The sequence below is a fragment of the Calidris pugnax genome, unplaced genomic scaffold (assembly GCF_001431845.1).
Source record: "Calidris pugnax isolate Ruff unplaced genomic scaffold, ASM143184v1 scaffold101, whole genome shotgun sequence".
In the NCBI taxonomy this organism is placed as follows: domain Eukaryota; kingdom Metazoa; phylum Chordata; class Aves; order Charadriiformes; family Scolopacidae; genus Calidris; species Calidris pugnax.
The window spans coordinates 245,724-260,243 of NW_015090815.1; the positions used below are offsets into that span (position 1 = coordinate 245,724).

At 38.4% G+C, this 14,520-nt stretch overlaps 1 protein-coding gene across 2 annotated transcripts in view; it reads left to right on the top strand.

Annotated features, from left to right (window-relative positions):
• The first annotated feature begins 6 nt into the window (after positions 1-6).
• Positions 7-14,520, top strand: part of LOC106886603 (pituitary tumor-transforming gene 1 protein-interacting protein-like) — a 31,255-nt gene continuing 16,741 nt past the window's right edge. For both annotated transcript variants that reach the window (XM_014939684.1, XM_014939685.1), the window contains exons 1-4: positions 7-87; positions 4,346-4,398; positions 8,908-9,016; positions 13,007-13,115. In XM_014939684.1, coding sequence (XP_014795170.1) covers positions 45-87; positions 4,346-4,398; positions 8,908-9,016; positions 13,007-13,115 — 314 coding nt within the window. In that variant the 5' untranslated portion in view covers positions 7-44. The remainder of the gene's footprint in view (positions 88-4,345; positions 4,399-8,907; positions 9,017-13,006; positions 13,116-14,520) is intronic.

Below are 14,520 nucleotides of genomic sequence, written 5' to 3' on the forward strand. Positions count from 1 at the left end.
CCCTGTGGCTGCAGGGCTGGGCGCTGCTGTGGAGCCGCGCCGGCATGGGGCTGGCGCAGCTCGCCCCCACGGCTCCGCCGGCACCGGGTAAGGAGCGGCGCGGGGAGCCGGGGGCCCCTTCCGCCCCTGGGTGCGGACGGCGGGGCCTTTACCCGGTGTTGCCGGAGGGGCGGGCCGGGCCGGCAAAGGGTCCCGCTCGCCCCGGGGCCGGCGGGCGCCTTCTGGAGAGTTGGGGGAGCGCCGGGTCCGTGTGGCGGAGGGCGGCCCCGGGGGGGGCTGCTGGCCCCGTGGGGTGGCTGCTGGCCCCTGGCCTCCCCCAGAGGAAGCGGCCGTGTCGCCGGTTCGTGTCGCCGGGGGGCCCGGGGTGTCGGGCCTTTCGCTGCAAGGAGACAGCAATCGGTTGGGTTTTCTGTGCCCTGACTGACGATGAGAAGTGGGGCCTGGGGGGAGACTGGCAGACACGCTGGCTGTCCTCTCTGCTCTGTTGCAATAATTTATCTCAGAGTTGCTTTTCAAAGGCAGTTGGTGAAACTTGTCCTCAAATTTGATTGCCATTAACAGATTTGAACCAGAAAGGTGTTTATCAGGTTGGTTTGTATGAAGTTAGGGTTCCTCAAGTGGACCTTGACATGTGTGTTTAGAGTCCAGTTTGTTTCATTTGTTTTACAGCAGGGTTTATACTCAAAATGGAAATAACCACCTCTGTGACACAACTAGCTTGAAGTAGAAGAGGAAGAGAGGTGTCTGTGTTCCTCACCTGTGAGAGAGGAAAGAGAGGTAGACCTAAGACCTGCAAGTTAATCAGTAAATGTAATTGAACCCAGAGAGGAACGTAATTGAAACCAAAGAGCTAAAAGTTTGGTTGGAGCCAAAAATTGGGTTGAATCGGTACTGAAGTTGCTTATGGGTTCCCTAGGAGAGGTTTTCACATATTGTTATTCTTACGTGAGTTTAGGAGCTTGCTCATCATGCTAAGTTGATTGTTGATATGGAGAAGGATCATGCTACTATACAGAAAGATGCAGATGACCTTTAAGGAATAAATACTAGAAATAAGGTTAAAGTGAAAAATAAAAGATGGATTGTTATGCCATGATGAGTATTATTTTAATCTTAAATTGAAACAGGAAAAAAAGTAGGAAGGTAGACTTGTTGACTGTCAGATACATTTCAGTTACTGAAGCAATCCTCTTGGAGAGGGATGGCAGTTTTATGGGAGTTTTGCAGGATTGTGGGACCTTGTATGCTATCCTGCTAAATATTGTACAAGTTCAGCACCTGCGTTCGATGGGGCTGGATTGGCACAAAACAGGGCTACAAGGCTATATTGTTCCCTATTTCAGGAAATAACAAGAAATGTGTGGCTTTAGTTGCTGGAACAGGAGGGAGGCTGAGGAGGAATAAGAGTACTTTGAGAAAGCACTCATAGCAGTAGGAGGGAACAGCTGTTTAAAGTGAAGAACAATGTTGCCCTGAGTGGGGGCGGAGAACAAATCAAAATAAACTAGGTATGAGTAAGCTTAGTGTAGGTTTTGGAAGGTTTCTGGCTGTCTGAGGAGTTGACCTGTTCTGGGTTTTTTTAGTGGAGTAAGAGTTCCCTCAATTTCTCGCTGATCTTAAGGTTGTGTGGCAGTCATCAGTCCTTCTGCGTATGCTGGGATAGAGCCCTGTCTTCCTAAAAGAAAATTAAGTAAGAAAAATCTCTACATATGTTACTTTCATGCAGAAATACATATTGTAAAGGGGAGTTTTATTGTTAGTGCTATTCTATTTTACCTATATTTTGTGGAGGAACAGCCTTTGTTCTGTATTTGTATATTTTACCCTGGTCCATGAGAGAAGGTGAGATATTCAGGTAATTGGTGTATAGTTAACTTAGTACAATTCCTGTATGCGTGGGCAGCATTCTAGTTGTTAAAAAAAAAGAAAAAAGAAAAAAAAAGACAGAAAGCATGCATGAACAGTAACGGCTTTTTCTTATTTTGTGAGAGTATAATCTTCATGCAGCTACAAGTCTGTACAAGGTGCTACGCTAAACTATTTTGATAAAAATTGCACCACTTATCAAAGTCATGCTTCTACTGCCTAGTAAACCAGGCTTGGTATCCAGAAGTGATTTCTCATTTTATAACATATTAGGTAATTAATGCTGATGTTAAGTGTTTATGTGATGTTATAGAAGGAATGATTACGTTTGATAAATGCCGTTTAAAATACGATGTGAACTGTTGTTGGCAGTGGTGCTATGGCTTACATTTATTTTTTTTCCCCAATAAAGATAATACAGTAGTCCCTAGTCTACTAGAGGGAGACTGTAAACTTAATATCTGTTTCAATAAAAATAATTTTGAATTTTTTTATTCAGTGTGCTGGTACACATAATGCTTTAGCATGGTGGATGGGAGGGATGGTCTGGGTTTTTCTTCTTTTTCAGTTTGAGACGTGATTTGTTCTATCCTCTGCTCTCGTGCAGAACACTGTAACTGGTGGGAAATGTCTATAAGTGATGTGACCCAGAGAAATATGTATAGCAGAATGGAAAAAAAAAATTTTTCAATAAGTCATAGTAATGTTAAATTTTGTAACAACAGTACATAAAGATGTTTTGATTTTTGAGATATGTTGTGGTGATGTTGTGAAGTATTTTCATGAAGACTAATATGCTGTTCTTTATTCTAAAAATAAATAACAGAAGTCTAATTTTTTTATTATTTAAGTCCCTGTCTGTTGGTTGTATGCCAATGTAGGTTATCTGCCATAGTACGTCAGTGGGAAGGCAGTTAAAGAAGATAAACAGCATGAAAAGCTTGTGAGATTACCTTCTTTGATAAGTAACATTTCTTCAGTTTGTTGTAGATGGTTCAGTTACTGAAAATGTGACCTAAACTGTGTTTTTAGAGGTCTGTGGGGTACTTGCATGCTTCTGACGGTACCTCGCTAATTCATGTTCAAACAGCTGGTTTGTGTAGGTGTTTTGCATTTTAAATTGAAAATATAATGAAGTATTTTTGTAATAAGCATGATGGTACTCCATGTAGAATAAAGCCATTTTAAAATTTCTGAGTTTAAACTGAGAACTGTTTCTGAATCTGCTTTTTTTTTTTCCCCATTAATTGGTATATGGGCCAGGCTCTTTCTCAGTTAATTGGTAGCAGATGAACTAGGAAGTGTTTTTTCTATATGGATATATTAGTTAAAGCTAAATATACTGGTACATAGAATACATTTAATGTTAAGAATTAGTACCAGAAGAGTAGAATATTGAATTATGAAAAGAAAATATTAAAATATGTAGTTGTCTCAACATGCCAATAACTTAACTCAAATTGAAAACTGCTTGTGACTAATACAGTTATTCATTCAAAGTAAAATTGGATTCCTGATTTGAAGATATTTTCCCCTCATAGTTAAGTTATAAGTTGAAATAACAAGCAGTTAATGTCATTAAATAATATTAAAAATTATCATAGGAACTACAATTATTGGAAGGAAAATTCAGGTTCAGACCAGGAGAGCAAACTTGCCGTCATCTGCCAAGTATTTCATCTGGGTCAAGCCTATGACATGTTACGTGGTCCTGTGGCCACCAGATTGTGTCTACCTTGTGGATAAGAGACATGGGTCTTAAGATGATAAGCATTCGGTACTTCTAAATGAAAATCATAGCCTTTGGCTGAAATCCTCTGGGGATGTGAACACCAGTAAATATTTACTTTTTTTTTGGCTAAAAGATGTTTTTTAAGATCCAAAGAAAATACAAATCAAGTCCTTCTGCATAGCTTGGGGTTTCAAACTTACGTTTGAGTTCTTGTTGACCTCTTACAAAATAAGTTTGTGTCCTGTGTTTGGAAACATTTTTTAATGTTATTTAAAATCATGTTATTTGGAGACTTTATCTTTTAAAAACTTTGTTCCTCCAGAAGAAGGTTAGTATCTATGGAAAGGGGACCAACCCTAGGCAGGGGTCAGCTTTAGCTAGGCTGCTAAAGCTGCAAAACTTGGAACATTGTCTAAATTGAAGCACAAAAGTCTTAGAACGGCAGCAGAGATACAGGGAGGCTCTTGGCTCTTATCTCTTGTGCTGTCCCTACAGAAAGCAGATGGAAGTTAAAGGTAAGCTTGAATTGTTTGCCAACTACGTCAGAGGTCACACTTAAATGCTTCATATCTCTCTTTGCTACGCTTCTCCTGGAATGGAATTACTGAGTTTTCATTACTTCAGTCAAGGTTGTTGTTGGTATCTAGAAGTAGAAAAAAGAAAAAGCTAAATACGTTAAATGCTTGACATTACTGAGTAAAAATAAATGTATCATCTGAGTGTGTTTTGGTTTTTTTTTTTTTCCAGCATGTTCAGAGTTTTCCCAGCGCTCCTGTGAAGAATGTCTAAAGAATGTTGCGGTAAGATTTTTAACATCCTTTTTGATTGTTGAGAATTCAGTGATTTTTCCACTTAATATGAAATTAAGTTGTTAGGCTTTGTCTGGTGGGGGTTTTGTTTTTAATGGTGAATCTAGTAAAACTACACTTAATAAAAAGAGGAAGTCAAGGTCAGCCAGTTCTAATTTCTGTTATTACTTAAAGATCAACTGATGTGCTGCTTCCCCTCTGTCACACTGATGCTAGTGTGCTTTCACTAGCAGGGTTGCTCCATGATTTAGCAACTCGGGGTGTTTCTCTGCTTTGTCTGGAGACGACAGAGGGTGCAGACCCCCAGGCTGCAGTTTCAGTGCCTGCTCAGCACTTGCACGGTGCAACTGGACACCTTGACGTTGCTGCTGATTTAGACTCGTCCTCATGTCCCAAGCAGCACTTAGCTAAATTTCCATCTTACAAAAGGCCTAGATAAACAGACTCTTATGTGGCTAAAATGCGTTGCATTTCTGTATGCTGAATAGGAGAACTGGTAAATTAATGTAGATAAACTAGAAATGCCTTTCTCTAGAAATGCCTTTCTCTGGAGGTGCCCCAAGCAACGCGTTTGACACAGGCGGGATCAGTGCTTGTAGATGTTCACACATATTGGCCTCTCCACTGACTGCACCAGACCGTAAGTGCTTAAGGCTGCCAGGCTTGGTCACTGTTCTGGTAGCAGAGTGTTTAGATTTCCAATGAGGCTGCAATAAGGCAGACATTTAAAACACTAGAATTTGTTTTGCTGTCCTTTGCTCAAAACTGTTTTAGCTCCACAGTAAGTGTCATGATAAGTTAGATTAGATATTAGGAAGAAATTCTTTCCTGTGAGGGCGGTGAAGCACTGGCCCAGGTTGCCCAGGGAAGTTGTGGCTGCCCCATCCCTGGAGGGGTTCAGGACCAGGCTGGATGGGGCTTGGAGCAACCTGGTCTGGTGGGAGGTGTCCCTGCCCAGGGCAGGGGGTTGGAACTGGATGATCTCTAAGGTCCCTTCCAACCCAAACCTTTCTATGATTCTAAGTATGTGGAAGGTGTCTGTCCCTGCAGAGGAGAAGCAGCTCTCATATTTAAACTGAGAATTTATCTTGAATTCTAACTTCAGATGTCACTGAAAATAAATATTTCAGGAGTCTTTAAGTTACATAAGTTACTGCAAAACTTTCTCACCAAGGAAAATTGAGAAATACCTAACTTACATGCTTTGTGCTCGTCTTACGCCTTTTTTATCTTTTTAATGAAAAAATATTGTCTTGTATTGATGTGGTTATTGTGTGTTGTCAGACCTGTGTATTTATTGCCATAAGAATGGCATTGTGTAAAGAACTCTTCATATTGAGACGTATAAAGTAGGATATGGAAAATACAGGATATTAAAGATTAAATGTTCAGCACTACCACTGCTGTGACTGTCACTTCAAATCAGTGCTGCTAGCAGAGATACATGAGCACAGCTTTTATTAACCTGAGAGCTCCGAGCTTACCTTGTGAGAGAAATAAACCCTTTAGCTGTGTTTGTCTGCTGACAACACCAACAAAATTACAGATAGGTTATCTTCAGAATCTGTCAAACCAGTGACAGTGTCCAGCCTTGTTTCTGTGACAGAACGATGGATGATGCAGAGCAACTGCTTCAATAACATCAGTGTTAACTGTGAAGAAAGGAGTTTAGACTTGATTCAGACAATTTGTGCATACGTTAAAAAAAAAAAAGGTTCAAGAACAAAGCCATTAGCATTTCTGTGAGCAGTATAAAAGCAAAGGATTGCTGAAATTATGTTGTTTAATTTCTTCAGTAGAGGGAAAAAAACCCAGGTTTTCATATTGGTGGAAATATAGATAGCAGCAGATAAAAATGAAAATTAAACATTTGGTGAATGGATAAACACAATTCCAAACAAATTCTAAAATGTAGTAATTTAATTCAGATAATTAGAATTTTAATTCAAAATGCTCAAATTTTGTTTATCATAATTATAATTGGCTTGGTCCTTTGGATTGGTCTTTAGGGTTGATGAATATCTATGTTCTTGTGTTTTCATCAATGAGTTCTGAGTGGTAATTTTATAGATATGCTGTTGCATTTCACTTTATTCCTGACATGATACATTAAAAAATAACACATGGGGGTGTGGTTAGAGCTGTTGAATCCTGAAACTCAGTTTATTTACTTCAAAGAAGGATTTACTGCTATGACTAGCAGATTACCAGATGTATTAAAATTTTAAAACTTTTATCTGTTACCAGATAATGTATAAATATCTATTAATAAACATCTTGAGAGAAGTTTCTCTTCGTGTTTCTAACTCCATTTGACAATGCGTAAGACAAAATATCTAATGCAAGCACTAGTTAAAGGTAGGACTACACTTTAAAATCTGTGCACCTGTAGAGACTCTGCATTCTGGAGAATTTTACAGTCTTATTTTTAACTTTTGAGTAGTCTGCCAACACACTTTTCTCCTCAGCTATTTGTTTTTGTCATGCTCATCTTTGTCCTGATAAGAAATGTATGGAATCTAAATTCTCGTGGAAAATGGATTTTAGGCAAGGTAGACCTTAAAAAAAAAAACAAAAACAAGTTGCTAACACCTATAAGAAATTATATGATCAATAAATATAGCCAATTTTTTTTTGAAGGAAAGGTGGGGATAATAGTCACTTGCATGCATCTATCTGACCATAGAGGAACAAGTATTCATTTTGTGCTCATAGCTACTGTCTCTTGTCTTGTAATACTGATAATGTGTCCTTAAAATGAGTGAATTAATCATGTCGCATTTCATTATCCATGTGAGACTCTACTAAAATAAAGCCAGTGATATCAATCGGTGGAATTAATGAGTGAATTAATCATGTTGCATTTCATTATCCATGTGAGACTCAACTAAAATAAAGCCAGTGATATCAATCGGTGTGAACGTGGTTCCTAGCAGACTGCAAAGGATATATGATTCACCTCTAAATAATTTTTTTTGGTCTTTGTTTTTAGGTTATGTAGATGAGGATCACAGTTAAGGAAATGTTTTACCCTCAGGTGTTTAGGGTTTTTTTTTCTGTTTTCTAACTTAATTTTGGCAATTATCTCAGTTTTTAGCAGTGGGAATGAGTCACTTGAAATATTTTCTTTTACTTCAGGCTCTGCACCAATCGGTAGCTGTATCGGGTATTGCCTCTTGGGCTACACACATTTTTAATGGTTACACGTAGTAGTCTCCATCACAGCAAAAGGTTGACCTTTCTGTGCTCCCAGTTGTCACCAACAGTATCGAGTCATTGAAGCTAGAAGAGACCTCATTAGTCATCTAGTCCAGCCTCCTACTCAGTGTTACATTCAAACAAGTTTAACAATGACTTTTAGTCTGTCCCCTATTAGCCATTATTTTTGAACCATTAATTCTCATTAAGTAATTGATCCAGCAAAAATAAGCATATTCTTATCTAACATCCTTGATTAAAATTAAAACTTAGGAGAGCAGAGCTTTTTGCAAAGATTGTTCTGCCTCCTTAATTATTTTTGTTGATGTGTCTTTATGGGTATGTTTGACTTGTATGGTCTGCCAAATACAAAATATTTTTCTTGTCTCTTTCTTCACTTTTTTCAAGAGGGCAGAATCTACTGCAAACTGCTTCCTTTGTGTTTAACGTTTTCTAACCCTTTATAGCAAGATAAAGACTTTGTGCAATTGAGGATGTATGACAGATGTTCTAGATAGTACTGTTAGATAAAGCATAGTTCCTGGATGAGCTTTTTCTAGAATGAATCTTAAAAAAATGGTTCTGTCAAGGATTTCTTTTGCTGTCATCCAAAGCTGCTTCAGTGGTTGAGTTGTATGGTAAAGAATTTTGAATGAATATCTATTTTTATAGAAGAAAACCTTGATGCTTACTGGTGACATAAAAAGCAGAAAAATTGTGCTGGTATTGTAATTATAATCCATCTAAGAAATTTTAAAAATATCCAGATATGTAAGTTTGTACAATTTAAGGTACTTTGCAACACAGATTGGGTAAGGCTGTATCTTTTATTATCTTACAGCAAAACCTCCTGTAGAATTGTAAAGGTCCTTTAGTAGTTTTTCTTTCTGTTGATAGTCAAATAGGGCTGAAATAAGAGGATAGGTGTACTTGTATTTCTCAAAGATACCTGGTGTTTTAAAATTCTGAACAGTTCTGTATATCTTGTTAATTTCAGTAATTCTAAACTCAAAACTATTTTATCCTCAAGTATACAAAGTACCTCAGTATCTTCCCAAATATTTTCAGGTAAATATTTTTTACTTTTATTACCTGTAAGTACAAAATGTACTTATCCACAGTTCAGTTTAGGCTTCTTTAGGAATTGTACCAGAACTCTGCAGGTTTCACACTAGAAAGCACTTTCAACCTATTTGTGCAGTTCTGTATGCAGTTAAGAATTTCCTCTGTGGAGCGGAGCACTAAGTTGTATTCTGTTTTTGAAGATCAATAATTTGGTTTTTGTTTGTTTCGTTTGCACAGTGCCTTTGGTGTTACACCAACAACACGTGTATTGATTACCCTGTGAGAAGCATTCTTCCACCATCTTCATTGTGTTCCCTCTCCAATGCTCGATGGGGAGTTTGCTGGAGTAGGTATTCATTTTACTTTTGCTGTAGGGAATTATTTATGAGTATGCTTAGATTAAAGTAAGACTACTACTTACTGAAGGAGTTACCTGATCATTTATTTGGAGGGGTGGGGGGAAGAGGCAGGGGTTATGATGCGTAACCATGATCCCTAATCTTCTGGACTTACAAAACGGTCATTTTTAAAGGATCTTTGTGAACAACCAGTACAGTTATGCTGATCCAGTGGCTTTAAAACATCTGCTATGTTGTGCAGTTCTGTTGACTCCAAAGTCTAGACTGGGAACCGGTGATGTGGGAATGTTCTGAGTGTTCTGTGCAGTTAGTCAGTATTCACCTGTTTCTTAAACCGTAATTCTGGGATACAAAGAAATAAGGTCATTCTGTTAACAAAGGGTGACCATTCTTACCTTTTGAAAAAATTTTAAAAATATTGGGTGATATAGTTGGTTCCACAATTTTTGTAGTATATTCCAATCGCAGCAGTGAACCGATACTACAGGAATGGAGCCACCCAAAAATTCTTGAATGCTATTTTTGCTTAAACAACTGAAAAAAGTGTGATCTCTGGGTGCTGAAGTTAAGGTTAAAAAGAAGCGGTAGAGTGCCGCTGTAGATTGTAGTGCTGCATCAGTTCATTGTTTTTGGATTTCCTTTTGCTCTGCATTTTGTATTACAAAATACTGTGTATTTTGTATTACAAAATATGCTGCCCTTGGCGTGAAGTCTTCAGAGCTATTTTTGCAGTAGTGTGTATACAGATCTAAATTCAGACTAGACTGGAACAGAGAACAAATAAAGACATTGGAAAGTTTGTCATATGAAATAAGAGTACATCTTCAGTCCAGCAAAGCAAAAGCTTGCTGCTTTCTATGTGTTTGCTCATGAACACTGTGGCTGAAGGACAAAAACAAGTGAGGATGAAGTATCAGTGACTGTTCACTGTAAATTAGAAGAAAGTTAACACACTTAGGGCAGTGAGATTATGGAGTAGTCTCAAAATTTGAGTTGCAGAGGTAGAAGATCGCTATTAAAATGGAGCGTGTGAGTTTCTGAATGCTACTGCTTCATGTAGTCCCTGCAGACTGAGGGACTGCTTTGGACAGTACAGGAGAACTTTATCTATTCTTTGTTCTTAGCAGAAGGTCTGTGTTTTATGAGAGAAAGCATTTATGCTTAGCCTTGTTTTTTAGAGCTACAGGAAGTATATCATTTCAGTGATAAGGCACACTTTTAAGGAAATTGGGCTTTCAAGATTATAGTGAGTGTTACTATGATCTGTTAAGCAAACTGTTTTCTGGAAGTTGTGGGTTGACTCCTGGCAACAGCTAAGGACCCACGAGTGCTGTTACTATAATCTGTTAGGCAAACTGTTTTCTGGAAGTTGTGGGTTGACTCCTGGCAACAGCTAAGGACCCACACAGCTGCTCCTACTCTCCGTCCGCAGTGGGATGGGGGAAGAAAATAGGAAGAACAAAAGCAAGAAAGCTCATGGATTGAAATAAAGACAGTTTAATAGATAAAGGAAAAATGAGGAGAAAAAAAAAAAAAAAAAAGCAAAGGAAATCAATTACTGGAGAAAAAAAAAAAACAAACAAGCAAAGGAAATCAATTACTGCCTCCCACAGGCAGACTGATGCCCAGCCAGTTCCCGAAGAATAGTCACCTTGGAAGCCAGATACCCCTCCACTTCTTTTTCCTTCAGGTTTTGTTGCTGATCATGGCACTCTGTGGGATGGAATATCCCTTTGGCCAGTTTGGGTCAGGTGTTCCCACAGTGTCCCCTCCTGACTTCTTGGATCTCTTGCCTACCTCCAGCCCTACTCACTGTGGGAATAGGGTGTGGGGAGAAGGGAAAATCTTCACGCTCTTCAAGCCTGTTCAGCAGCAGCCGAAAACATTGATGTGTTATCAGCATTGTTTTAGCCAGAAATCAGAAATATGGCACCATGCCAGCTGCTATGAAGAAAGTTAACTCCATCCCAGCAGTGCCCTGTACAGAAATGCGTTTGTGCTCTGTCCTTTTGCAAACCACTGATTCCTGCTCTCTACTGATACTAAGGGTGTTCTTGACAGTTTACTTCTGGTACAGAAGTGGCTTCTAGCTTGGGCACTTTTTGTGTTTCTAGATTGAATGCAGCTTAATCAGAAAACGTAGCACACTCTCAGCAAAAATGTAAAAGTGGAAAAAGAAAAAAAAAAAAAACCACAACCAAAAAAACACTAAACCCTTTCTCCCAATACGCATTTCCTTAATAGATTTTTTTACAAATTATACCCAACAACATGCCATGGGGATATATAGTCTTATTGAGACTGTCCCCTTCGGACACAGCAGGAAAACTAATTACCTTCTAAGCATGGTGGCGTTTTCCCTTTTTGCAAGTAAAATCAGGAGGTGAGGGTTGGCTCAGTGTTGCTGGAAATGAAGGTGAATATTGCAGCTCTCAATGTGAAAAACAAATGACTGGCTTCCAGTTAGAATTTTTTATGGAATAAGACATATTGACAGATTATTAACCAGCTGTGAAGAAAAAGGAACAGTATAGAAGCAACGTAATACAGTGTAGCCTAATTGTATTGTTTTTCATGAATAATAAACAAATGAAATAGATAGTGGAGACAGGAATATGGACTGAAAACTGACAGTCTTTTCTACACTTTATTAATAGGTTCAAAATGTATTTTTTGCTTCCATTAAATAACATTTTAAAAACTAAATTATATACTTCAAAAAAACTAAATGGAGATTAAAACCATTTTCTGTTTTCTACCTCACTGGATGAGGTATATTTAATTGCTTGTACCTTGTAGGGGAGTAACGGAATGAGAAATGTGGTACAGTGTACATGTTCAGAATTAACTTGTGTATGGTAAATAGAAACTATGTATTAATCCGTATTATAAACTGTGTCAAGTAAATTACAACACATAAGCAAAAATATTTACTGGGTTTTAATCTTTGACAAGATTTGTGAAGGTTATGCCTTGGTGAGGTCTGTAGAGAGGGGTAACAGACCCATTGTCTTGTGCACATGATCAGAGAGGATAAACCCTCTGAACTTTACTTGCTGAATTTGACTGCCTTATCACTAGTCCCCTGAAGCAGGAAAAAGTGCAGGTGTAGCTCTGTCGTGTCGCTGCAGCAGCATGAAGCTGCTCAATCTGGCAGAGTTCAGAGGGGTTGATGTGGGAGAAAGGAGAAGAGGCAGCTTCCCTGCCCCTTCCCCTGTCATGCTTTAAAATAGACAGTGCGGGGTATTTCTGGGGAGAGAAGTTTAGTGTTTATTGTTTCTGTTAAAACTTTCCTGTATTATTTCATTTTGTCCTTTGTTAGGTCCATTAAATAACTCCTCAAAGTTGCGCCTGTAGCTTTGCTTGTATTGTCCCTGTTGCTGACTTCTTGGGCCTTGCTCTTTTCCAGGACATCAGGTTTTTGATTTTTTTCTTTTATGAATGCAGTCCTGTCCTGGTTTAGACTGGCTACACTTGTTACAGTGTATGCTGTTAAAATAGCATTTTATGCTATTTTAACCTGCCTTCTACTTCTTAATCACTCTTCGTGTCACCCCACATAGAAGATGACTGGCAGTTTTAATAGAGACTTTTATATTGGCTCCTTCAAATCCCCTGACACTGTCTTATTTCATTTTGCTCTTTCCTAGAAACTGCTGCATGTAATAGGTGTACATTGATGCTGCATCTCTATGACTTTTTTGTTCATGTGGTACATTGGTGAAGATTGTGGTTGGGACAACAGAACTGTGTGTGGAATCACACCAGTAGATTTGTATCATATAAAGTATTACAGGATGACTTAATAATTTGGTGTATGTAAAGAGCAATTTTACTTAATGTCTGTTCAGTGTAAATTATGCATAGTAGCAAAATTCTAATGTGATATGCTGAGTTTTAACTGGAAGGGAAGAATTATCAGAAAGACAAATGTTAATGCTGGAGTCTAACAAGTTGAATATATTCATGTTTTTCAGTTAACTTTGAGGCTTTAATTATTGCCATAGCTGTAGTAGCTGGACTCATTCTGGTGTCCATAACAGTCTGTTGCTGTTACTGCTGTTACTGCAGAAGGCGTTCCAGGAGGTAAATGCATGTATTTATTTCCTTTACTAACTTTGGGTACTGGTACTACAATTCTTACTCTCCAATATACTAAGAATCTTTTCATTTGGAAGCAATTTTGGTCACTTCATTTTATTTGTTTGAGAGACAAAAGGTGTTTAGTGACAGGCAGTATCAGTAAAAATGATGCTGGAATGACACTTGAAGTGATGTTATTAGTGGTAGCATCACAGATGCGTTCTCCAAGTAAGCTATTGCTTTGCACTTTTACATTTTGCACTTATTTCATGTCCAATCTTAATAAAGATTGATAAACATGAAATAAATGCCTGCTTCTTGTGATAACAGAGTAAATGATTTCTCTCAAGGCGAGCTTGTGGTACAGGAAAAAGGGACTGGGTGGGTAACAAGTGTCTGAGCAACAATGTCCTAGAGCACTTGGTGTCGATGCTACAGAGTTTGCTCTAGGATCTGTCAGCAGTTGGTATCAAAGTGATTAGTTGTATTTGCCAATTCAACAAAATATTCTAAATGTAAGATGATACTTTTTGCTCTAAGGTACCGGAGTGACTGATTTATTTTCAGGTAAAGTAATACTGCAAAAATTAAGTGTTCGTTATGATCAGTGCTTATTCCCTAACGAAACACCTGGAAAGCCTTGTTTATTGGGACGGCACAATGTGCTTCCTTTTGTCACTGAAGCTTTAGAGCGCAAGCTTCTGGGCAGTTTAGTTTCAGCTAGCTCCTTTTGTCCTTCAGTACTTACCACTTGAACAAAATGTGGACCTTATTTTGTGATATGAAATAATTTCCATATACTATTTCAGTATCTGTAATTCATTGTTCTCGTTTGTGGATTATTTTTTTTTTAAATTATGCACTGTACAGTGTTTAGTGCTGACCTTCAAGCCAGAGAAATATGATACATGTGTGGCTTTCAAAAAAGGGGAAAACTGTGAATAACATAACACTTTTTTTTTTTTTTCCCTGAGGAGGGTGCATGCACCTGTACTGCTGGTGGATTGGACTAAGAAATCTGTTCTAGTGCAGAATTTGATAACTCTTTAGCCCTGTGCTGATAAGCCCTGAAGATGTATAGAACTGTTTTAGATTTTATGTAAGATCTGCCAGCTGCCTCTGCAGAGGAACTGTGTAGGCCCCTGTGGCTGACATGCCAACAAATAAAGCTTGATTCCTGTCAAAAGAGAGATTTGTGCCAGACTTCAGTTTCAGTAGCTAAGTCGTCAATCAGTGCTGTAACATCTAATTCTAAACGTAGAAGGTTAGTTGAGAGTCCTCTTATGCCAGAACCCCAAAGGTGTCAAGCTTAATCTTCTGACACTCAGAGGATTTAAAGATCTTATCAGAGTGGGCTCCAGCTTGTTTCAGGAGGATTCAGAATGTATTATTACACTGAAACCTGATA